The sequence below is a fragment of the Sinocyclocheilus grahami genome, unplaced genomic scaffold, assembly GCF_001515645.1.
Source record: "Sinocyclocheilus grahami isolate Dianchi unplaced genomic scaffold, SAMN03320097.WGS_v1.1 scaffold879.1, whole genome shotgun sequence".
NCBI classification, from domain to species: Eukaryota; Metazoa; Chordata; class Actinopteri; order Cypriniformes; family Cyprinidae; genus Sinocyclocheilus; species Sinocyclocheilus grahami.
In genome coordinates, this window is record NW_015506058.1 from 260,645 (window position 1) to 287,085 (window position 26,441).

General features: G+C 37.6%; 1 protein-coding gene across 1 annotated transcript in view; it reads right to left on the bottom strand.

Annotated features, from left to right (window-relative positions):
- Window positions 1-4,439: 4,439 nt before the first annotated feature.
- Window positions 4,440-26,441, bottom strand: part of lamc1 (laminin, gamma 1) — a 60,262-nt gene continuing 38,260 nt past the window's right edge. Inside the window, exons 3-28 of the mRNA XM_016248457.1 lie at window positions 23,619-23,749; window positions 21,117-21,283; window positions 19,858-20,046; window positions 18,511-18,628; window positions 18,235-18,333; window positions 15,619-15,755; window positions 15,359-15,481; window positions 15,077-15,266; window positions 14,067-14,179; window positions 13,684-13,905; window positions 12,837-13,025; window positions 12,503-12,748; window positions 11,770-11,923; window positions 11,520-11,662; window positions 11,243-11,421; window positions 10,995-11,151; window positions 10,502-10,707; window positions 10,295-10,374; window positions 10,065-10,202; window positions 9,803-9,947; window positions 9,572-9,721; window positions 8,871-8,985; window positions 7,859-8,058; window positions 7,589-7,747; window positions 7,401-7,500; window positions 4,440-5,572 (exon numbers count right to left, since the gene is read on the bottom strand). Of these exons, the coding sequence (XP_016103943.1) occupies window positions 5,316-5,572; window positions 7,401-7,500; window positions 7,589-7,747; window positions 7,859-8,058; window positions 8,871-8,985; window positions 9,572-9,721; window positions 9,803-9,947; window positions 10,065-10,202; window positions 10,295-10,374; window positions 10,502-10,707; window positions 10,995-11,151; window positions 11,243-11,421; window positions 11,520-11,662; window positions 11,770-11,923; window positions 12,503-12,748; window positions 12,837-13,025; window positions 13,684-13,905; window positions 14,067-14,179; window positions 15,077-15,266; window positions 15,359-15,481; window positions 15,619-15,755; window positions 18,235-18,333; window positions 18,511-18,628; window positions 19,858-20,046; window positions 21,117-21,283; window positions 23,619-23,749 (4,107 nt within the window). The 3' untranslated portion in view covers window positions 4,440-5,315. The remainder of the gene's footprint in view (window positions 5,573-7,400; window positions 7,501-7,588; window positions 7,748-7,858; window positions 8,059-8,870; window positions 8,986-9,571; window positions 9,722-9,802; window positions 9,948-10,064; window positions 10,203-10,294; window positions 10,375-10,501; window positions 10,708-10,994; window positions 11,152-11,242; window positions 11,422-11,519; window positions 11,663-11,769; window positions 11,924-12,502; window positions 12,749-12,836; window positions 13,026-13,683; window positions 13,906-14,066; window positions 14,180-15,076; window positions 15,267-15,358; window positions 15,482-15,618; window positions 15,756-18,234; window positions 18,334-18,510; window positions 18,629-19,857; window positions 20,047-21,116; window positions 21,284-23,618; window positions 23,750-26,441) is intronic.

A 26,441-nucleotide genomic window follows, 5' to 3' on the forward strand; every position in this document is an offset into this window, starting at 1 on the left:
TGGTTTGCTGGAGTCCCAAAGCCTTAGAAATGGCTTTATAATCTTTTCCAGACTGATACATGTCAACTGTTTTGATTCTCATCTGTTCTTGAATTTCTTTAGATCGCGGCATGATGTGTTGCTCTTTAAGCATGCTTCACTTTGTCAGACAGGTTCTATTTAAGTGATTTCTTGATTCAACAGGTCTGGCAGTAATCAGGCCTGCGTGTGGCTAGTGAAATTTAACTCAGCTTTCTAAAATAATGTGGTTAGTTGCAGTTCTTTCATGATTTAACAGGAGGGGGCGATTAATTTTTCACGTAGGGCCACGTAGGTTTGGACAGCTTTTTTCCCTTAATAAATGAAATCATCATTTAAAAACTGCATTTTGTATTTACTTGCATTATCTTTGTGTAATATTTAAATTTGTTTGATGATACGAAACATTAAAGTGTGAAAAACATGCAAAAAAATAAGAAATCAGGAAGGGGGCCAACACTTTTTCACAGCACTGTATATATAAATGGGGAAAAAACACACTTTAATGTAGCAGCCAAACGTTTTTTTTAAGAGGTAAATGTTGTTCCAAATTCCTTATGCCAAAACTTTATTCTCTTTAAAAATCATAAAATATGTATTACTTAATAATAATAATAATAATAATAAGGCAATGCAAGGCATTTTTATTTATTTAAAACAGCTGCTGATGGCCAAAGTGCTGTACAAACTAAAACGTAAAACAATCAAATACAAAAATTAACAAGGAGATACAGTACAATAAAATAGATATACTGACAAAAGAACACCCTGAATTAAAAGGATTACATTGAGCCAAAAGCCAAAGAAACACATATGTTTTCAGTGAAGATTTAAAGGAATCAACATCAGACAACAGCCTAAAGTGTACCAGCAGATAATAATAATAATAATAATAATTATTATTATTATTATTATTATTATTATTATTATTATTATTATTATTATTATTATTATTAATTTCTAGAAGTTCATGGCAAGAGAATGATGGCAAGAGAACCACACCCAACTGAAGACCAAACCACCAAACCAAAGCCATAGAAATGTAGCAATCACAAACAGTCTGAGATTGCAGTTTTCTTCTTTACCACACAATCATCTACAATAACTGATCCACAACAAGATAGCATTACATGTTAGGGCACATCTACTGAAAAACAATAAAAACAACTTGCAATACATCAAGTCAATTTAAAGAACACACTACAGACAGTAAATGCCAAGAAAGTGAATCACTGACTGAATCAAAGACTGAATCACTGTCGTGTTGAACTGGGTACATGGATAATGACTTACTGTAGCATTTAATCACATGCCATTTGGCAACTTTTTAGTTATTTACAGTATTTTGAAAATGAGTAGTAAAGAAAAAAAACATTAGGCCTTTGACTGTTGCTTAGATATCAAAACTACAGCTGTCATCAAAGTACCGGCACAAACTGAACCGCACTGGTAGAACTGCCAATATACAGCACTCATGAAAAATCCCAGGCCCGAGGGCAGTGAATTTCTGGCTACGCCCTGTCACGAACTCTCTGAGAGGAAAGGGAAGATGCTGGGCTGAGTCAGAGGTGTCTCAGCTACACATTACCAAAACACACCCAAACATCCAGCGCCACACATCTTTATCTTCCACACCTTGTTCCTCACACAGACGCAGCGAGCCCCACCTAAACCTCTCCAGGTAAACATGCTCATACGCAGAGAACGGCATGGTGTAGTGTGAAGCACACCCTGTTTGCCTCTCGCAGGAGGCTGCCAGCACCACACCCTCACACACACACACACACACACACACACACACACACACACACACCCTCACACACACACACACACACTGAGACAGGACCACTGTGACAGGACACGATAATGTCCTGTACGATAATAGAGAATGGGAAAGTCTCATAAGGCCTCTCATAGATCACTGAGAATAATCAAAATACAAGAAATAACCTGCCTCTTAGTTATTACATAAAAAAAACACTGCAAATTTCATTTAATTTCTTTCTGTAGGTTTTGTACTGATTGACTGGAGTGAATATACAAAATATATGAATGTCATTACATTAATATATAATGTGTCATCTATTTAAAATAAAATAAAAAACATATGAATGTCATTGCATTCATGTATATTGTGGCATCCATTTAAAAAAATGTTTGAAGTCATTGCATTAATGTAAATTGTGGCATATATTTAAAATAATAAAATAAAATAAAATAAACAAATCAATGTTGAAAGAGTTGTGGTGCTTGAAAACCATAGAACATTTTTTCAGGATTTTTCAAAGAACTAAAAAGTTCTAAAGAACAGCATTTATTTAAAATGATATATATGTATTTCTAATATTTGATATGTCCTTAATGTTACTTTGGAACTATTTAAAATAAAATAACGTAAGAATAAAATTAAGTAAAATTAAAATGTATAAATGTCATTGCATTATGTATTATGGCATATATTTAAAATAAAATAAAATAAATGTGTTAAAATATTATTTAAAGAAAAATACAACACACTCTTTCTATACAAAACATTTCACAAAATATTAATTTCAAAAAAGATCATTTGAAATGATAAAACTATAATATACTATTTAAAATTAAGAACAGTTTGTTTTGATATTTTCTTATCTAATCAGAAACATTAACGTGCCATAAGTGTCCCGATTCTTTTTGGACCATTTTGTGGTTTTGCAATAAGTCAGTTATTTTGTAATAAAGATTATAAATAAAGTTGAGTGACCATAAAAGTGAATAAACTCATTTGATTCGACTTATTCAAGGATTTGACTCTGCAGATGATAGTTCCTTTCAATCGAGTCATCAGTCTGGTGGATTTGAAGAAAACCCCTCTTTATTTCTTTTTTTAGAGTCATGACTGCCAGCATATTAAAGAGAGCCCCTTATGTTAAAGATGTAAATGACTTTTAGAAACTCTGTTAAGGCCAAAACTGGCACAATGCTTTTCATTATGTGTCTAGTTCACATTTTGTACTTTCAGGCTTGTGGAGGAGAAAAACACATTTAATCAAATTGAATCGGATATGAAATGCAACCGCATATGATGATGGCGGCTGAGTCATGGCGAAGTCTTACCAAATGTATTTAGGAATGATATTGCTAATAGTGCTGATTTTGTGTCAGATGAGTGAATCTGTCTGTAACACTGACCAACTTGATTTGGTAATGAGTCTGTGTCACTTCCTGCACAGCAATAAAGACACAATGCCATTATGATATGAATATGGTTTAAATATGCTCTAAACAATAGATTAATAATCTGAATTTTCTTTTACTATAGGCCTAATTGGAGCTATTATGTATTTATTTTTTAAGTAATGCACTGTAGATAATCTTCAAACAGGGTCCAGGGACCCATAGAAGACCACAAGAGGGTGCTATAGAAGGTCCATGTACAATTTGAGACAAAAAAAAAAAGATTTTTCAAAATGTATTTTTGAGAGTCATTAAAGTCAACTATATATACACTATTGGTCGGGTTAAGGAATCTAGAACATGGTCATGCAGAATATGCCAAACAAATGCTAATAAACAGCCAATATGCTAGTAATATGCATGCTAATACGTAACTAGTTAACAGTGAGGATTGATCCTTAAAATAACATACCAATATTTCTTATGTTTTTATCAATGTTGAGAACAGCTGTGATATTTAATGGAAAGCTTGACACTTCTTTTTAGGATTCTTTGATTAACTGACATTTTAAAAGAGCAGCACTTATTTGAAAAATAATTTACTCTACATTAAAGAAAATTAAAATAATAATGAAAAAAACCCAAACAAAAGTACTGACCGCAAACGTTTGAATTTCACACTTCTTTATATATTTATTTACTGATTGATTATGCAGAAGGTTTGGCTGATTTTGTATTTTTTCTCGCAAATGAACCAATGAGGTGGTTGGTTGGGTCTTGGGTTTAAAAATCAGCCGTTCCTGAATCATTTAAGCATATTTACACAAACAACAGTTCCTCAACTCTATATTATAAAAAAAAAAGAAGAAAAAAATAAACATTCACACAAAAATATAACATTTGAAATAATTATTAGCACCAGTGTATCAGATAAAAGTCTTGCTACGCCAATGTACAAAGTTGCATAGTGTTTTAATTTTTGCTCGTGTTAATGTGTTTTGCAGGACACCAGTAATAAGCAGCAGCGTCTGAAAAATCAAAACAAACACAAAACTGAAATATCTGGCAACCATGAAATGTATAAAGTCAGCTGAGCCATGCAGGGATGTTCTCAACTTTTAGTACTGAACTATTTATATACACATGAACTGAAATACTGTATTTACGTGTTCGACTCCCTCTCGGTACCAAATCTAGCATGAGGGGCGAAAGAAGATGCGCATTACGAACAAATTAAGATTCCTTCACTGTTAGCTTTGATAAAAAAAAAGAAGAAAAAAATAAACATTCACACAAAAATATAACATTTGAAATAATTATTAGCACCAGTGTATCAGATAAAAGTCTTGCTACGCCAATGTACAAAGTTGCATAGTGTTGAGTTTTGCTCGTGTTAATGTGTTTTGCAGGACACCAGTAATAAGCAGCAGCGTCTGAAAAATCAAAACAAACACAAAACTGAAATATCTGGCAACCATGAAATGTATAAAGTCAGCTGAGCCATGCAGGGATGTTCTCAACTTTTAGTACTGAACTATTTATATACACATGAACTGAAATACTGTATTTACGTGTTCGACTCCCTCTCGGTACCAAATCTAGCATGAGGGGCGAAAGAAGATGCGCATTACGAACAAATTAAGATTCCTTCACTGTTAGCTTTGAGCAAATAGCGTTACCGATGATGATATACACTAGCTTAAGTAGCAAACTTCCTCAAACAAACGTCTTGGCTTCTGATTAGGTGGGAATTCTGATTGGATTGTAAAGAGCAGAGGTTGGCGAGGAAGAGCTGGAGGTGGTGCAGTCATGTGGGTTCAACTCGAGGCCTCTAACAGCTCACACACACACAAATATGCCCAAACACACACACACACACACACACACACACACACACACACAAAAACACGGCTGTTACTTGGAGTTCTCTTCACGTAGCATTTCTGCATATCAAAAATTCAAAGCTGCTTTCGTCTTCTGTTTGTAAAACATGATTTCGAAGAAACGTGTAGAAATACAAACAAACAATAACCCAATAAAAGGAAATCAAATGCGAGTAAAAGATTTCGAAACAAAACAAAGCCTGTTTTGGTGGCACGGACGAGGGGATGCAGAGGGATGTTGAAGAACACAGGGAGAGGTCAAGGCCGCTCCAGAGACGGAGTGTTGAAGCAGCCTACTGGCAGAGTGTTCTTGATGTCGTTGAGGTTAGCGATGTCCGCTCGAATCTCTCGGATCTGACGGTCGTAGTCGCTGATCATGTCCTCCTGGCTCTTGGCGATGTCGTTCAGCTCCTTCAGCTTCCTGTCCAGCTCACTTCCTGCCATCTTGTCCTTGGCGTCTTTTAGAGCGCTATCGATCTGATTCAGCTTGCTCAGATCCACCTTATCGATGTTGCCTGGAAGAGGATAAGGTGGTGTTATATTAAGTCATTAGATTTCACAGAACTGCATTCTTCGTGCACTACATAGCAAGGAAAATAAAATGATCATCAATACCAACACTGGGATAAGCTAAAAATGCACAAGCTAAACATTTTCTTTTCTTACATTTCGGTTAGCCAGATAACAGCTTAGCCTATTAGCTTAGCAGTGTTATTGTAATATCGGTAACACTTCAGTATAGGGATCAATTCTCACTATTACAGTATCTCACAGAAGTGAGTACACCCCTCACATTTTTGTAAATATTTTATTATATCTTTTCATGTGACAACACTGAAGAAATTACACTTTGCTACAATGTAAAGTAGTAAGTGTACAGCTTGTATAACAGTGTAAATTTGCTGTCCCCTCAAAATAACTCAACACACAGCCATTAATGTCTAAACCGCTGGCCACAAAAGTGAGTACACCCCTAAGTGAAAATGTCCAAATTGGGCCCAATTAGTTATTTTCTCTCCCCGGTGTCGGTGACTCATTAGTGTTACAAGGTCTCAGGTGTGAATGGGGAGCAGGTGTGTTAAATTTGGTGTTATCGCTCTCACTCTCTCATACTGGTCACTGGAAGTTCAACATGGCACCTCATGGTAAAGAACTCTCTGAGGATCTGAAAAAAGAGTTGTTGCTCTACATAAAGATGGCGTAGGCTATAAGAAGATTGCCAAGACCCTGAAACTGAGCTGCAGCACGGTGGCCAAGACCATACAGCGGTTTAACAGGACAGGTTCCACTCAGAACAGGCCTCGCCATGGTCGACCAAATAAGTTGAGTGCACGTGCTCAGCGTCATATCTAGAGGTTGTGTTTGGGAAAAAGACGTATGAGTGCTGCCAACATTGCTGCATAGGTTGAAGGGGTGGGGGGTCAGCCTGTCAGTGCTCAGAACATACGCCGCACACTGCATCAAATTGGTCTGCATGGCTATCATCCCTATTGAGCATCTCAAGGTCTCTAACATCCACCAGCTCCGAGATGTCGCCATGGAGGAGTGAAAGAGGACTCCAGTGGCAACTTGTGAGCTCTGGTGAACTCCATGCCCAAGAGGGTTAAGGCAGTGCTGGAAAATAATGGTGGCCACACAAAATATTGACACTTTGGGCCCAATTTGGACATTTTCACTTAGGGGTGTACTGAATTTTGTGGCCAGCGGTTTAGACATTAATGGCTGTGTGTTGAGTTATTTTGAGGTGACAGCAAATTTACACTGTTATACAAGCTGTACACATTGTAGCAAAGTGATGTCACATGAAAAGATATAATAAAATATTTACAAAAAATGTGAGGGGTGTACTCACTTCTGTGAGATACTGTAACTAGATGCTTATTAGCTTTCATTTAAATTTAGTTTTTTTGTCATTTCTCATTCATTTTTTTTTATATTTCGATTTAGCTTTAATTTTTTGTAATTTTAGTACCCATTTAATTTCAGTTAGCTACATTTATCATTTTCAGTTAAGTTTTTCATTTAATATTTAGTAAGGCTATCGGCGCAGACAAGTTTTTCATTTAATATTCATATTTAACTTGTTTTGTTTTAACAACTGTAAACTATTTTTAGTAGTTTTAACTATAGTTAAAAATGGCAACAGCTGGATAAGCTACAACAAAATATCACGATAACACATAACATCTTTGAATAAACATTGAGGAAGGGGGATGGGAACCGTTCCCGCATGACACAGGAAATACACACAGTTAGCATGATTTCAAACTTTTTTTTTTTCAATTGTTGGTTATTGTTTCGGTCACGAAAATGTGGTTTATTGATTAGCAACTAGAGTCTTACCAAGCTGGCCTAATAATTCATTGATCGTGTTCAGCACTGTCCTGACAGCATTTTTGGCTTTTCTGGCATTGCCCTCAGCTTCTTTAGCATTATCAGAAGCCTGTGAGCAAAGATGAGAGCAAAGTCAATACAAAGTCAAAATATGGCTATAAAACAAGTTCAAACACACAGTCAAGGTCATAACCCACCATGGCCGCCATCATCATGTCAGCGTCCGCCTCAGCTTTCTTCTTCTCCAGCTCTTTCTCAGCAGCTGTGAGCTGGTTCATCATGTTGTTCACCTCTCCATCCAGTTTCATGGTGTCTTCAAAAGCTTTTTCTGCATCTACCTTTGTCTTTGCCGAACCCTGATTAAAAACAAGCAAATGGAATAAAGTAAGGCATTGTTTGATAAGGAAACGGACATCCCACAACTTTTTTATGGTTTTGATGCCCTTCATCTGAAACTCAACATGTACCTTCTGCACATCATTAGCGATTTTATCAGCTTCCTCTGCCTTTTCCTTGGCTTCTTTAGCATCAGCAGCTGCGTTGCCTAAAGCCTCCTCGGCCCACCGGGTCTTCTCATTGGCTTCATTGATTGTCGCGTTGATTTCTGGGATTCGTCTCATGGCATCCTCAGCAGCAGTTTTGTTGTCATTCACTCTCTTGTCAAAGTCTAAAAAATACAATTTTTTAAATATAATATCATTTAAAGGGGTCCTATTACGTTTTTTCACTTTTTCAACTTTAGTTAGTCTGTAATGTTGCTGTTTGAGCATAAAAAAGATCTGCAACGTTATAAAGCTCAAAGTCCACTTCAAAAGGAGATACTTTATTTAACAGAAATCACTTTTCAAAAACTACAACGAACGACTCGTTTGGACTACAATGCATATTTTCCGGGATTTGTGATATCACAAAAATCGACGAATGGGACGAGACCTGGTTGAGCTGCACTAGAGAAGGCAACGAGTGTTATCACTATGTCGGAGACACTCTAGCTTTCCCAATGCAGACGAACTTAAGAGTGGTTACAATCATCCGGGTTTAAATCACGTTCAAATTGATTTGATTTTGACTCAATATTTACACTGAAGCTCGCAGGCGGCTATGGTAAGGGGCGTGACATTGCCCGACCAGGTGCCGAGTGCTGCCAATCACAGCACACACTGACCCAGCTAACTAATCACAGCATATGTCGTATTTCAGAAGGCGGGCCTTTATTTGATACAGGAGCTATTCGAGCCGTTCATGCCAGACTGGGGAGAGAGGTGTTGTAATAATGTAAAATATGTGAAAAATAATGTGTTTTTCGAACAACCTAGTATGAGAGCCTGTTCTAGTACACCCCAAAAACAAAATCAAGACTTTGTAAAAGAGCATAATAGGACATCTTTAAATATTTATTTTGATATTTATATCTTTATTCACTCTCTCTAAAATATAAAATATAAAATATATTTTACACAATGACCCAAGACCCCTCACCTCTGAGGTTGTTCAGTATGTCCTGGGCCTCTTGGAAAGTAGATTTTCCTTTTTTTGCCGCTTCTTCAGCCAAAGCCTTTGCTGCGTCTGCACGTGCCAACAACTGATCAGCCGTCTAAAGAAAACACAGGGGGAAAGAGAGTTGAGAATCACAGAAAGATTGAGTTTTTACACTGCTGTCTTCAATGACTTGTCTGGCTAACATTCAGAAGGTGAAATTCTGCACTTGCAAGAAATTTACCGTGTTTATCATGGAATAATAACAAAAGCAATACTGTGGGGGAACAAATACGCAATATATTTCACATCTAGTCTAAAAATAATGCTATTCACAAAATGCCAAGCTTTATCAAACATCTCAAAAAGTAACTCACACTGTGAGCAGGTTTCATAAGAACAATGTCTGAGTTCATGGTCCAGCTCATTCATTAAGAGCATGACATTTAACTCAATCAGATTAGGATGAGAGTATGGACTATGACCAGTGCTATCACTTGTCTCTCGTCAGTATCATTTAAGTGGCTCCTGGGCCTCATGGCATGTGCTTGACTCTTACATATTAACCATGTGAAAGAGCTGAAACTAAATATTCTCATTGTTCCTTTAAAAAGTTTGACCACCATGACTGTATTTTGAAAACTAATTCCAAAAAACCAAGACAGAACAAAACAAGCACATTAAAAGTCAAAAAATATATGTACCTGTTGCTCAGTCTTTCCTTTTTCCAGTAGTTTGCGGACTTCTGTCTCTTTGCCCCTCAGGTCCTCTCTCAGGTCGTTGTACTCCTTCTCAGTCTTGTCTATCAGTTTGTCCAGGTCTGATGCCTCCTTCTTTATCTTATTGGCCTCATCCTGAAGGAAATTCAAGAGACTGGATTATAGATGCATCCAGGTTGACCCAGTAAGAATTATAATACATTATGAAATCAGCACCTCTAAAATTTTGGTGTCGATTGGGGGCAAGCTGGTCAGGTTAGCGTAGATCTTCAGAGCTTTGTTTCCTGCCTCTTCTGCTTCAGCATGTACTTTAGCAGCCTGTTTCTCCAGGTTCTTGGCCAGATCCTTTGCTTCAACATATCTGAGCACATTTGAACAGCATTTTAGACCATCTGCATTTGAAATATTTTCTTAAAATCAGATGACAGAATATTGACAAGACAAGAAAGTTGCATTAAAAGTGATGTCCAAGACATACTTCCTGTTGAGTTCATCGATGTCGCTGCTTGTTTTGTTCTCGCCGTCGAGCGCCTTTTTTAGCATATTATAGGCTTTAGTGGATGTGTCATTGGCGTCCTTCGCGATCTTCTCAATCTGATCTGCATCTGCTTTATGTCTGTGTAAAGAGCCACAGAAAAATGTTAAATAAAACTGTATTAGGTGGTATGAAACATCAATATTAACACAGCATGAAATACTGAAACTCACTTTTCGGACAGTTTGCGGGCTTCCTCTGCCAGAAGTGTCATATTGTTTGGATCTCCAGAGGTTGTGGGTATTTTAATGTCCTATGGGAACCGACAAAATGGAAATATTGGCAACTAAGAGACATTTTAATGGACTCCACTACCATTAGCTGAAGGTATATGTGGAACATTACGACATGCTCTCTTGGTGGTCTAATAGAAATCTCACCACTTTACTGATGGCCTCCTTGGCTTTGTCCAGCTCCTCTCTAGCAGTGCTGATCAGGTTCTCTGCATCACGGACTCGGTTACGTGCTCGATCTGCCTGCGTTCCTGTGTTGTCCACTGTGTTTTTGATGTCCTGCAATCGGTTCCACTGGTTGTTCAGGGTCTTGTTGATGTTGTTTAGACGGTCCAAAAGGCCTTTATCCACTTCTGTATTATAATAGTGAAAGATGACAGAATAATCGCCATGTAAAGTGAAATACATCTGCTCTACTATTAAGTAAAAATATAATCGTTTTTTTTTTTTTTATCTTTTAGTTTTTCTTATTTCATATAGTGAATCAACATGATGTCCTATTAAATTTTTTAAAATCTGATTTCAGTTTTTTTTTATTTGGCAGAATTATAGTATGTCATAATATCTGAAAAAAAAAGAACATTGCAACTATTAAAACTGTTAAGAATATTTAGAAAATTACTACATTGACAGACAATACCTTTGCTAGCCTGAGCCTCTTCCAGTAAGTCCATTATAGTTTTCTCTGCCTCCTTCAGTCTGTCCTCAAAGGCCTTGTCACTCACTGTATTCTCAGTGTTGTCCAGGTTATCAATCAAATTCTGTAAGTCATGAAGCTTCTGTCTCTGCTGGTTCACCTGTACAGAAAAGAAAAAAAATCAGAGGTATTAGAAATAGTCTATTCTGTTATATAACAAAAAGTGCTGTGTTCATAAGACAATCTCTTACCTTGTCTCTGACCAGGCTGTAACAGTTGGGACACTGCTGGCAGCCTGGTGTGGAGCGGTTGTAGAAGTAGTTCTCCTCACACATGTCACAGCGAGCTCCCACAAAGCCTGGGAGACAGTGACAACCCCCGTCTTCCTTGCACTGAGCAGACTCTGAGCCTTCTGGGTCACAGTCACAAGCTGCAAAAGCAAACAAATGGTAAATGGAACAAATCTAAAATTGAAGATAAATTATAAAGCAATTCTGCATGATAAGGCAAAATAACAGGACAACGTACGTTTGCAACCTGACAAACTGAATCCAAAGAAGTTGACCTCACAGCGCTCGCAGTGTTGACCTGTGACCCCAGGCTGACACTCGCATTGGCCGCTACCGATATCACACTGACCGTTTGTGGAGCCAATAGAGTTGCAGTTGCATCTGGGCAAAACAAATTTAAAGATATGTTTGAAAAACTTGCAGATCTGTCGAGCTTTCTTTTGTCAAAACTATTTCACTAGAATGAGAGAGAGAAATAAATCAAATACCGTTCACAGCCCTTGCCGCTCTGTAGGTTGTAGAAACCAGGCTCACATGCACTGCAGTCTCTGTTAATGACATGAGGAAGACACTGACACTGACCAGTCACCTGAGAGCAGGTCGTCTTCCTGTCCACTGTACCGTACTGAGAGCACGAGCATGCTGCAGAGGTGGAAAAATCAATGTTTAAAACAAAATTAAATAAAAACTAATTTTTAAACATTTTAAATTGCAATGATGTTTCACAATATCACAGTTTTTAAATGTAGTTTTGATCAAATATGTGCAATTTTGGTGATCATAAGAGACTTCTTTCAAAAACAAAAATCTTACTGACCCTAAACGTCTTATTTTTGGTTTTTATATATTTTATTATTGCTTCAAATAGAGTGAAAACTGAAATACTGCTAAATATTATTCCATAAAAAAATATTACTATTATTTTATTTTTTTTACATTTTAAAAAGTAATTTATTCATGTTATGGCAAAGCTGAACAGCCATTACTTCAGTCTTCACATGATCCTTCAGAAATCATTCTAAGATGCTGATTTGGTGCTCAAGAAACATGTATTATTGTTATTATATTTTCAGGATTCTTCGATTAGTTCAAAAGAATCAAGAACATTTGTTTCAAATTTGTTTGTAATATTAAATGTCTTTACTGCCACTTTTGAAGATTTAATTTCTTTTTGAATGATCTTACTTTTAAATGGTAGTATTTTTTGTTTGTTTCACTTACGTTTGCATTTGTCAGCTACATTTGCGGCACGGGCATCACCATAGAAACCCTCTTTGCAACGGTCACAGAAGACGCCTGCGGTGTTGTAAATGCACTTGAGGCATTCGCCTGACTCTCGGTTGCAGTTGCCCACAGCATTGGGGTCGATGTTGTTATTGCAGCTGCAGGCACGGCATGCCCTGCCTAGACCATTTTCACCAAGAGGGTCCCCGAAGAAGCCATCATCACATAGTTCACATCTCTTACCTGGAGACAGTTAAAGTTGGGGATGATCATGTGCTATATTATTTACTATATCGAATCTCCAAACAGATCGAATGCTCAGAGCCTGTACCTGTGGTTCCAGTTGGGCAGTTTGTACAGACCACCTCTTTGGTCCTGGGCACCACGGCACACGTGGCACCTGCGGGGCAGGGACATGGTTTACAGTCTGAAGATGAGCCAACTGTAGAGTCGCCATAGAACCCGTCTTTACACCTCTCGCAGCTCATGCCGGCGGTGTTGTGCTGGCAGTTACACATTCCTGCAAGTACGAAACAAAGTTACCATGTAATACCACACACCACCACAAGATGGAAACATTATATCAACACAAAGGCAAAAGTAGCACTACTGATTAAAACTGCAGTATAGTATGTTCTGTATGTATAAAGTGAATTTTGTGAATGCGTGGCATATTTATAGAAAAATCCCAAAATATGTATTTTCACAACTCTTAAAGTCTTAATGTACACTACCAGTCAAAAGTTTTTGAACAGTATGATTTTTAATGTTTTTTTAAAGAATTCTCTTCTGCTCACCAAGCCTGCATTTATTTGATCCAAAATACAGCAAAAGCAGTAATATTGTGACATTTTTAATATTTAAAATAACTGCTTTCTATTTGTATATATGTTAAAATTTAATTTATTCCTGCGATTTCAAAGCTGAATTTTTAGTGTTATTTTCAAACTTTTTAGACCTTCATGCCAACTTTCTGGGTAAAAAAACAGTCAAAGTACTGACATTATTTAATTAAATCATATCTTTTATTATTTCAATGGCTTTCATGTTGCATGCATCCAGAGCAAATTACCTTCCGTAATGCCCACATCCAGATAATAAATAGTGAGAGCAGATAAGTAAATGATTTATCAACACTATGGCAATGCAATACAAATAAGTCAGTTGTGATGACAAACCTGTCACAGGGTCACAAGTGTCACTGTGTCCGTTGCAGTTGCAGGACTCGCAACTGCTAAAGCGGCCCAGCTCAGGTTGGCTCCTCCTATATCCCAGATCGCACTGCTCACAATGCTGCCCCAAGTAACCCTGAGGACACGCACACTTCTCAACCCAACGAGCAGGAGTTCCAGGGCCACGGCGGGCAGTCACGAGGGACACGTTGTCTAAATAACCAGCACCTACAGCAGAAACATTATTAAGTATCAGTTAAAATTACCTTAAGAGTCTCACAGCAGAGAACTCAAGGTCATGGTAATCAAACAAATTAAACCCCCTTCCTATTTTGTCTTTATAAAGTGTCTAAAACAAAAGCTCCTCTTCAGTGAATTAGCAGACGTACTTCTTGCACTGTAGGTTCCACGAATCATAACTGAAGTCAGATTATACAGAAGTTTCTGGAAATCGGCATGTTTTGTGGTGGGTCTCCAAGGATAGTCAGTTGTGTCATGGAGTCTAAAGGACAAGAGATGATATTTAACATTTTGATTACATCAGATAAGCTACACATATGCATAAATCTACTGAGCTGCAAAAAGATGAATGAGCTGACTATGAAAACTAAATCTGGCAATTAATGTCAGTGTATTCTGATGTGTATAAATAATTGAATGTATGTAATTTACAACATGAACTTAATATTAGTGCTGTCAAACGATTAATCGCATCCAAAATACAATTTGTTTACATAATATATGTGTGTGTACTGTGTATATTTATTATGTATATATAAATACAAACACATGCATGTATATATTTAAGAAAAATATGTTATGTTTATATATTTATATATAATATAAAATATAAGAATATAAATGTATATACATGTAAATATTTTCTAAATATATACTGTATGTGTGTGTATTTATATATATACATAATAAATATACACAGTACACACACATATATTACGTAAACAAAAACTTTTATTTTGGATGCGATTAATCGCGATTAATCGTTTGACAGCACTACTTAATATTCAATGAAGAACCCAAATTTTTTTTTAAATAAAATATTAAGCATCACAACTTTTTTTTAAACTTTCATAACAATTAAAGATGTTTCTTGACCACCAAATCAGCATATTAGAAACATTTCTGAAGGATCATGTGACACTGGAGTAAAGGCTGCTGATTCAGCTTTTATAATCACGGGAATAAATTACATTTTAAAATATATTAAAGTGGGAAATAGTTATTTTAAATTATAATAATATTTCACAATATATTATTACTGTTTGGTGTATTTTTATGTACTTGAATATGTAAATCTTAATTTTTTAAAAATCGGATTCATTTGATTTAAGCAATTACCAGCCCTAGTTTTAACAAAAAAACTCAGTTTAGTCCTCACCTAAACACAAAGGTTTGTGTCTCCTCTCCTGGGTAGGAATTGCCCTGGGCAATAAGTGGCACAGCAACACGATGCCCAGCCCCTTCCAGCACAACGTCCTCCGCTGACAGTCGAGCATCATGTCGCTGAATCCGGAAGTTCAGCGTGAGGTTCTGACCATAGCTCAGCAGCTGATTACCAAGAAATGTCTCTACAAGAAAACATCCCAGATGATTTGACCAGTCTTATTCATTAAACATTCTTCCCTTTAACATACAGAGGAAAGCACGTCTGCTATTATACCTGGAGCCACAAAGTAGATAGGGAAGTAGTCTTCTGAGATGAGTGAGATTTCTCGAGAGGTGGGTGACCACTGCACGGGAACGCTAGAGCTGTCTCTCTGCTGTCCCTTCCAGCCCTCTTCATCTATTCAAAGACATACGTAAGATATATTATTCATTCTCCATGTCACAATCCTTTGTAACTGTGGCCGATTTTACATTAGTATAGTATAAACAGTTAGTATAAACAGGGTGTTGACACTCTATTGGATGGATACTCACCCCTGTCGAATGCAGAGGTGATTTTGTGTATGTGGTAGCCATCGGCACTTTCACACACAGTGGAATGCTGGAAGCAGAAGCATGGAGTACATCCCTGGGGATTCTGGGGGTCCAGATTAAAGTAGCCCAGTTTACACCTGAGAGAAAGACGCAAAAGTTGATTAGTAATGAGACAGGCTGATTAGTTCATTTGTAAAGTTCAGGGACATTTGAATTATTGTCACACTAATTAATATTTGAATTATTTTCCACATAAATACAATTATTACTACAGTTTTATTCATTTCTCGCTTCGCATGCTTCAAAACCACCATACACACATCTGTGGCTGAAAACTTCTCACAAAAGGTGTTGTGAAATGTCATGGGATTTCCTCAGCATTCAAAATTACAAATACTATTTTTGGATTTGAAGTGAATGGGAAAAGAGAGAGCAAAAAACTAGAGGAGAAGGAATCGGCTTTAAATCAACACTGATTGATGGCTCTGCAAATCTGCGATCAACTTCTAAAGAGAAGAGGAACAGCTTCTGAGGTCCTGAAAAAGTAAAAAAAAAAGTGAAAGATGAAAGCCGGTTGACTAATCAGCTTTTGTGGATTTTTCTTTAATTTAGTTTGATTTCATATTTCACAGCATGTTACTCTTGAGGAACATTTCAGTAATTAATAAATAATAATTAATTTTATTACTAAATATTGTTTTAATTGCTGTCATGATATTTATTTTAATTATTGTTATAGTAATTACAATTACACTTATAACATGTTTTAAAACCACCATATATACATCTGTGGATAAAACATTTGGTAACACTTTAGTTTAGTAACCAATTCTCACTGTTAACTAGTTGCTTATTAGCATGCATATTACTAGCATATTGGCTGTTTATTAGGCACATATTAATGCCTTAATCTGCAAGACCATATTCTAAATCCCTTAACCAGACCCAATACCTAAACTTAACAACTACCCTGCTAACTATTAATAAGCAGCAAATTAGGAGTTTATTGAGGGAAAACTCTTAACAGTTAACAGTGAATATGTGTTCCCTAATCTAAAGTGTTACCAAACATTCTCACAAAAGGTGTTGTGATATGGTATTTATTAAATTATTGAGAAATACTGTTTTTTGATTTGAATGTGGGCCCCACAGGTCATAATGTGTAGAGTGAGTGAAGTAAGCAGGCCATCAGTTAACATCAGTCAGATCATCGTAAGGTCTCTAAAAACAGGTCACACATAAATCAAGAGCTGTCGCTTCAGACACACATGCCTTTCGTCCTTCCTGAATCTGTCTTTTCACTTCTCCCCCTTTGTCTGTGTCTCATGAGTATATACTGCAGGGATTATCCAGTTCATGTGTGGCCAAACTTGGTGACTGAGAGGAATGTCACAGCCGACATGTGAATGAAAGGTTCGAGTTTTTTTTTTGTGCAAGGCAAAAGCAAGCAGGAGAGCTGGGATTATGGAAAATCTAACTGGAAATTCCAAATATTTGGGATATACGTTTAAATTAAGGCTGCCAATCAATGAAAAAATATCCAGATTATTCAACTGAATTAATCACAATATCAATATTTGTGGAAAAATAAGACAAATGAGTTAATTACAACTCTGAACTGTTTTAACTATTGTACTTTATTGTAATGTGTCGTTTGTACTACTGTAGAAAAGTTTGCAGCCAGTATGTTTTTTTTTTTTTTAAAGAAATTATTACTTTTAGTTAGCAAGAGCACATTAAATCAATCAAATGTAACAGTGAAGAAATGCTACAAAAATATTAAGCAGTACAACACTGATAACAACATCTTTAGCACCAAATCAGCACAGTAGAATGATTTCTGAAGATTCATGTGACACCGAAGACCGGAGTAATGGCTGCTGAAAATTCAGCTTTGCCATAACAGGAATCAATTTCATTTTATAATACAATAAAACAAAAACAAATTCATTTTTGATCAAACAAATGCAGCCTTGGTGATTGTAAGAGACTCCTTTCAAAAAGTTGTTGATTATTTTATTTTAAAAAATTAATCACACTAAATTATAGACACATCATGAAACATGTAGAGAAGGCCCATCACTGTCAACAAGCAGAACACTAGACTAGTTAAACTTTGGTGACTGTAAGTCTGGAGGCCCTACATGGTCTGGCTGAGGGCTCTCTGCTGGGAAACCTTTGCCATCCCTGAGCTATTTTCTCTTCCATCTGACACTGAGAGTCCTAATTCTGTTTCTCAGACACACACATGGCCTCAGAGCCTCTGTGTGTCACCCACATAGGGACTTTCCATAAGAAAAACGGAGTAGACATCAGATGCCCCTTATAAACATCTGTTTATAAAAGCTTTGACAGACATCCTCATAACAGAGCAGGAGCTGAAAGGCAGACAATCTTTATGGGGCTTTTGGAGCATTGATGTTCGAGTTAATTCTGTTGATGACTCGCTTCTAATTTGAGAACATATTTAAACAATCCTAGTAATTATAACTTTTGTCCATGTGAACAAGTCGAGTATGGACAACACTAACAGCAGGGGTGTTAAAAAAGCCACAACAGTTGCCATTGTGTGTGTGAACATGTGCATAAATGTTTCTCTAAAGTAATGAGTCTGACCTGTCACAGTTGAATCCATCCACATTTTCCTTGCACTGGCAGCGTCCGGTCTGGACATCACACTCCTGAGTGCTTCCGGCTGGATTACAAGAGCAGGGTCTGGAGAGGGAAAAGAGGGAGCAAGAAGGTCAAGGAGAAGGAATCAACTGATTAATGGGTCTGCAAATCAAATATAACCTTCTCGAAAAGAAGTCCTTAAAAAGTTAAAAAGTGTAAGAACGTTTTGCAGGTTGGTGGTTTAAGCCACACAAGCATGGATGAGTTAAAGCACTTTACCTGCAGCCTGCCACAGTCAGTGTGTGGTACCCAGGCTGGCATCTGTCACACTTATCTCCCATCACTCCAGGCTTACAGCTACATCTGCCAGTGTTGTCACACTGGGTACTGAGAGAACCTGTAGATGAAGAACCAGTAAAATAAATGGTCATAAACACAAGTTCTGGGGGCCTGTTTAAATTTACACCAAAACAAAATGATAAAATGAAAAATAATCTCTATTGGTTTCTTCACACATTACATTATTGTTTGTCACACTGTTCAGTTTCTCTAGTTTTCTCCTCGAGTAAAAACAAAGCAAAAAACTCAAATCAAACAAATACAAAAAAAAAAAAAGCAAAACAAATACAAAAACAAAACAAAAAAATAAAACAAAACAAAACAAGAAAATAAAAGATAAAACAAAACTAAACAAGCATGGATTTTATGCATCTTCCACCTTGGGCTGGTGTAGTATGTCTTGTTACCATAGACTGTAAAAAAAGATGGACGGCGCGTCTCCTATTCCTTCCACTATAGAAAAGTGAAGCCAAAGCATCTTAGTATGGCCGCTGCCATCTTGAGTAAATGACGTCATTTGGAGCCCGAGTCTGCGCAGTAGTGTCGTGAGGTGGAGTCGCGGTATCAAACTCCCGCCCAAACTCCCGCAGGCCCAATCAACCATAACGACACGCCCCGTTTTTATAGCATCAAATTACTAGCTAAAATCAAACTTATCACAAAAAACGAACAATTGAACATATATCAGCGCGATAACAACTACCTTAAATTACCAAAACCATTTTTCGGAAAATTGTATTGGAAATGTATTTTTTTATTTTGACTCAAGATCCATTCGTTTACATAGAGAGGGCGGGGTTTATGACCTGTACTGCAACCAGCCACCAGGGGGTGATCAAAGAGCCCGCAGCGTCACTTTTCAGTACGTGTGAGGCACACCCGCTTGTTACGCACCAACAGGGTTGCAGCTGCAGGAGAGACAGCGCTGGCCAGAGGGGTCTCTGTAGTAGTTATCCAGGCATCGCTCGCAGTTCGGCCCATCCGTATTGCCAGCACAATTGCGGCAGTGACCTCCATGACCAGTGGCACGATACAGCTCAGGATCGAAGTAACATTCGCCACTCTTTCCATTACAGTTACAAGCTGAAACATAGAGACAACCTTTAGTCAGATATTCAATGTAAAAACTCCCAGGGGTGGCATTAATGTGAATATTACGCACACAATCACACTTGTACATGAAATAAATGCTTGAAAAATCTGGGGTGCTAAAGGAACTGAAATACGCTGATCAAAGAGCCCGCAGCGTCACTTTTCAGTACGTGTGAGGCACATTTTGTTACGCACCAACAGGGTTGCAGCTGCAGGAGAGACAGCGCTGGCCAGAGGGGTCTCTGTAGTAGTTATCCAGGCATCGCTCGCAGTTCGGCCCATCCGTATTGCCAGCACAATTGCGGCAGTGACCTCCATGACCAGTGGCACGATACAGCTCAGGATCGAAGTAACATTCGCCACTCTTTCCATTACAGTTACAAGCTGAAACATAGAGACAACCTTTAGTCAGATATTCAATGTAAAAACTCCCAGGGGTGGCATTAATGTGAATATTACGCACACAATCACACTTGTACATGAAATAAATGCTTGAAAAATCTGGGGTGCTAAAGGAACTGAAATACGCAGATGTGGTTTGGCATTCATCGGGATTTCGAGTAAGATTTCTGCTTGAGCAATTAGTGGACATGTTCATGAGAGAGAAATGGAAAGAGAGACACGGAGGAAATAAGATGATGGAGGAGCAGGAGCTGTGTGGGTGTGAGAACACTGGGTCTCAGGCTGCTGTACATCAGATGTGCACATTAGTCATGCATTTCCAGGAAGTGCCTGCATGCATGTGTCCAAAGAAGGGGAGGGAGGACACCAGACACCCCTTCCATATACAATATAACTTTGGTTTAAGAAAATGACTCCGTATGGAGGAGGTTAGTCTGTGGGGAAAGACTGCAGTTCTCAATGTACACATGACGGAGGCCAAATGGGTGGGATTCTGCAGCATTTTACATATTCAACTCAATTTCTGAGAGGACATCTCATTTGCACCCTTATTTATTATAGCATTTTTTATCTATTTTAATTCAATGACACGAGATCTCTGGTAGAAAAAAAATAGCAGTGAATAACATTAAGAAATAGTGTTTATTGCTACTATTTTAAAAATGTAAAAAAAAAAAAAAATGGAGGTGAATTATTTATTTAATAATAAAAAAAAACATTCATTCATAATTCATATTCATAAATGCTGCATAAAGGTAAAAAAAAAAAAAAAAAAAATATATATATATATATATATAAAAAAGTTAATTGGTAGTGTGTATACACAAATATTTAGAATATAGAGAACAAATCTGTTTTTAATAAAAGGTTATGATGATTGCTCAAAATTTATTGAGCTTGGCAATATAAAAAGGGTCATTTTTATACTGGTCTAGAATTAGATGATGGTAAATAAATAATAAAAATTTTCATTTTTCCTTTACATGAGGAAAACCATTTAAAGCAAAACATTTTCGAGGAAAAGTTGACTAAACACTGAAGACCAAACTCACGCAGACACTCGTTGGGGTTGTCAGCGGCGGCTCTCCTCCAGGGACGGTCATTGTAGAAGGGCTTGCACACGTTGCAATCTGGTCCCTCTGTGTTGTGTTTGCAGTTACACAGCAGCTTGCTGCGCTCGTTCTTCACACACTCGCTGGCATGGCCGTTACACTTGCACCTGGATGGGGAGGGGGAAGGTAACAGACCGGTCAGGTGCAAAAGGGCCACCACACAATGATAGGGCACACTTACTGTATGTGTACACATCCTGCCGCTGTTGTGCGTAACACAAACCAAGCAGGCACAAACGTGCCGCAAAGCTGTTCAAACACAGAGCTCTGACGATGTTTATTGAACCTATCACTGAAACGTCACTGCACCTTTGTTTTGAGATTGAGTAGCTGATGTCTGTGTCTTTATCCTGCCTGCCCTTTGATACAGCGGCAGAGAGTATGCAGTAGTACAGTACCACTACAGTATGTAGTGTTTTTGAACAGGCTGTTTTTTTTTATCTTTTTAACCATCAGTAAATATTGCATATTTTAGTATATCATGCTGGAAATGTATTTAAACAGTTTTTTTTTTTGCAATATAATAGAAATACACAAGGAATTACAGCATCTTAAAAGCAGTCCATATGACTTCGAGCAATATATTTCAAGTCTTCCACTCTAGTATTTTTATTCAAATTTAGTGATAAAATTAAATTTTTTAATATATTTAAAAAAATACATGTAATTATATATTAATTAAATAAATGCATACATAATTTATTATTTCCAAAATGCACACTATCTTATAATGATATCTTATCATTTGCAATATATTGGTAAAAATTCTCCCCATGATAAGAATTAGTCTTCCCGCCATAATAACGATAAAGCCTAGTTCTGTGTGCGACAGTGCAGAGCGATATGGCGGAAAGCAGACTTGAAATGGAGGAGGAGCACATTGCTAAACGAGGAGCTCCTTCTACAATCTGGAACTTTTAAGACCACCACCTAAAATGGAAACATATAGAGCACAAATTCAGAGATATTCATAGAAAAAAAGTTATGAATAATTAATTAGCTACTATTTCTTCTTTGAATAGTCTAATTGCTCTCATTTAATAAAACGTATAACATTTAATAAAATTGTCTGTGGCTTCATCTTTAATTTCTGTGTCAATCAAATTTTGCGATACTTTGTTTTTGCATATATTAAATTTGCAACTTGAACAGAATGCTACACAAAATAACATGACAAAATATACTGAAACATGAGAAAATTGGTTATGAAGCTTTCTTGCAACTCAGATTACCCCCAAAAAATCACTATATCCGGTGTGACAGTTTGGGCACAAAATCTTATTTGTCCACAACTCCACTGAGTTGCACACAGCAACGAACATATTCACCAGCGGAGACAACTTGACAGAAGCCTCAGAACAAGAGAGGGCTTGTGCAACTAAAGTCACCTCTTGCACATTGTCTCAGGTGATCCTTGGCAAAGCCTCACGGAAAAGGTGACGTGAGGAATAACAACTTGGTGGAGGATGTGCACTCATCAGACGTGCATTCTTCCTCTCTCATTAATCCTAATATATATTTATCACGGGTACAATAAATATCCCAGGATGCTACGTTTCTGGTGATCAGATCACTTGAGGAACATGCGGCTGTCAGTAAGCGCTGATATGTCTGCTGGACAGGAGCTCAGAGACCGTGAGGCAGCAGGTGTAAATTATTCCCTTCGGCCTCTGCCTTGTTCCCTTTCCTTTTCCAGACTCTCTGCCCACCCCATTCCAGTTCCACTGCACTCTGTAATCCAGCACTGCCAGGCAGGAATGTAGGGAATGTCGGCTGTGTAATGGAAATCTGCTCCACATTTCAAACAGATTAAGGTGAAAAGACATGCAATGGTGCACCTAGAGATGTTTCACACTTGCTCGACAGCGCTCTGATCCCTCATACGGGATTCTTCAGCATGTCCTTCATCCCTAAAGCTCACGGTCATAGTATATGGAGGTAAAGATATAATTATTTCATTGGTGTACCTAGAATTCATTGTTTTGGTCCTTTTTCACATATACAGTTGAACAAAATGGTTTAAAACAAATAATTCTTGTGCTGTTATCTTAACTATAGGTTCGCTCTCACAGAGAGTGGGTTTTCCCATGCAGAAAGATTTTAAAATGAAGCAATGCATCCCAATCAACCTATTTCGCTCAAAGCATGAAAACTCACACGCAACGATCTAATCTTTTAAAGCGGTGGTTCATTTCTTTTGTTTGCACACTGAAAAACCTCATATCATCTTTCGGGTCACATGTCCAGCATTCCAGATGGAGCTGTTGATATCCATGGTCTGAGTACAAGGAAGATATGTGAATGCCTCATTAAACTATATATTAGCTAAAATATGTATGCAAGAGAGTGAAGCAACAGAGACATCCATGACCAGAACATCTGGAGATGTTGACTTGAACTTGTGTTACGTTCAGAGAGCAGATGTTGAAACCAAAAACATACCTTCCTCCCACAGCAAAGTCAGAGATAGCGTAGTAGTAGGATTTAAGAACTTTGGGATCGTTGAAAACTTCATCTCCGAAAGTGTTTAATCTGTTCAGGGCCACTCTGATGTCTGTGGCAGTCACCCAATCCTGATAGAGAGAAACAAAATGACAAATTAGGCATTTAAAAAAATTATAAAATGGGACAATAAAAGCAAGAATGTAGACAGAGAAAGGCCAGTCATAGATGAACATGTAACATTTTTGTTTTCATTTTTTGGAATAGTTATTACAGTGGCTTCAGCAGGGAAGAATTCTTCCCATCTGTTCTGTGTGCAGATGTCTAAAGAAAATAAATCCTCAGGCCTCTAATCTAAACCAAACCTGCTGGAGTCATGTTGAGGCACTGTAATGTCTGCAGAAAGGTTTCATGGGAAGAGAAAAACACCAGCGTGACGTTTAGCATGTAAATGTCATGTAGAATAATGTCGCGCAGTACTTGCAGTTGAACTTTGCCTGTTTGTGGCCACATGCTGGGAGTGCCAATGGGAACAATCTCAGGAACCAACGAAAACATGAGTCAAACCAAGACTTTAGTCCTTTCTAAAAGCTTCGCAAGCATTTCCTCTGGTTTCGCTATAAACCGTGCGTGTTGTTATTTTACAAGCGGAGTTGACAGAATAACACGGGAGGTCAAAGTGGAGCCAGGCAACCCTGTAACAACGGTGAACTTTTTCAGTCCACTAAACCCCTGCTGGAACTGAGGAGGAAACGTCCTTAAGTCATTCTGACACCTTATCCATAGCTGACAGCCGTGATTCAGAGCATGTTCCTGTTTGTGAAGAGAGCCAAAGACACCACAGTTCTCTTCCCCTAGAGAAACATGTTACATAAACACAGATTCATCACACTGAAATGTGGGGATCATCAATAATATCAGATTTTCCTAACACAAAGCTATACTATAATTTAGGGATGGGCAGTATGATCAAAATCTTCTAGCAAGGTGTGAGTAATTTTATGTCACTGTTACTCCATATCACAAGTTTATTTTTCACAACATAATTTTAGCTAAATGTTACATATTTATGTTGTTTTTAAATTGAGTAAATATGAAATAATATTCAATTTTTAAAAGATTTAAAAATATATTAAAGCACTACAGCGTCCATCATCTCATCAGATTATTTTTTTGAACTTTATATTTGGAGGAGCTGCATAAATAAATCTGTCATCAGAGCAAAAACAGCTTCACTTCACGTGACGCGATTAAAAGCAAAAGACTTAGACTCTAAATTCTACCTAAATTCTAGAGTCGGAATATAGTGTTTAAAATGTTTGCACTACTTCACAAGGTCATTTTTTGAGCTTGACAGTTATATTCACCATCCGCTTTCATTGTATGGAAAAGAGCAAACAGGACTCCTATTGTGTTTCGTGGAAAACTTACATCATGTGTTTTAAGCAAAACGATGATGACAGGATTTTCACATTTGAGTTCACTTTGACTTTAACCCTTTTCAGCCCCCAAGAAATGTGATAGAACAAAATCTAACCATCAGCACTGCTTGGAAACAAAAGATAGAACATATAAAAGTAACAACTAATTATCAACTAATGATATTAATGACAGATGATGAGTGAAGCCAGTTTGTTGTGGATCATTTTCAAAGTCCACAAACAAACTAGTCATCCTCACTCATCACACACTTCTATAAAGGACCCGGCATGACAGCCACATAAACCCACCGAAACAGATCCATTCCTATAAAAAGAGTTTGGGTCTTTGGTATTAATAGCTTTACGCCACATGAGATGTCTGATATGGAAGTATCTGGCGACTGGGCTAAAATTGTACATTTGGTAAAGGTAACATTACATTTGAAAAACAACATTACAATAAATAAATAAATAAATAAAAATAACAAAAACAAATGTTTACCATAATAATACTGCTTAATTTTGTTAATTAAAGGCTAGCTCCAAGGCCAGATCCAAGTGTCCTAGCTCTTGCATGTATGCTGCACGTTGTCCATCACATGCACACACACTCTTTTCCAGCTGTGTCTGTGCACTGCCAAGCACAATCAGAATGGGGTGGGAAATCTGGGGGTGTCACCTAGTAACATGTTGCAACTGTTGGCTGTGCTGAGCGAGCGGGAGGCGAGGTAGCACCTGGACAGTGCACCACGGGTCTCACGAACACACAGCAGCCTGCCTGCCTGCCTGCTTCCATGCATGAATTCAGCCATACATTATCTGCTGTCCACCCACCCCTGCTCATATCTCACGCACTTAACCTCTTTTCGCCTCCCTGTAACCATGGCAGCATCTTGTTTTGGCTTGGCAAGCAGAACGCTTTCTCTGCCTGACAACATATTCCATAGTCAGCACGTGGAAGGACTGACTCAGCTCACACTGGGTTGAGCATCTGTCTCTTATTCATCTAATTAGTCTGAAAAATGTTTTTTTCTGTGGTTGTGGTCTCGGGAAATATATCAAGTTCTGGTGAAATGCAACAATGTAACAGAAGGATTTCTGCATAACAGTAATTCTGTGGTGGGTAACGGGCAGAAACATGTCGTAAACCTATTTAACAATAAAACTGATGCTTTTATGAAGCAACGTAATAAACCTCTGTGAAGTTGGCACCCAATAAAAAGAAATAAATCAACAAAACTATGCCTTTCTGATTTGTGCCGCAAAATGAACGTTTGTGCTGGTTTGGTGTTTGAGACATGAAACATAATTTTTCTGACTGTGTATGTCACTCTCCACCCCACTGTTGCCCAAATCGCTCCAAATCAGCACAGTTCGTTTGTGCTGGGTTTGTGCCGTTAAA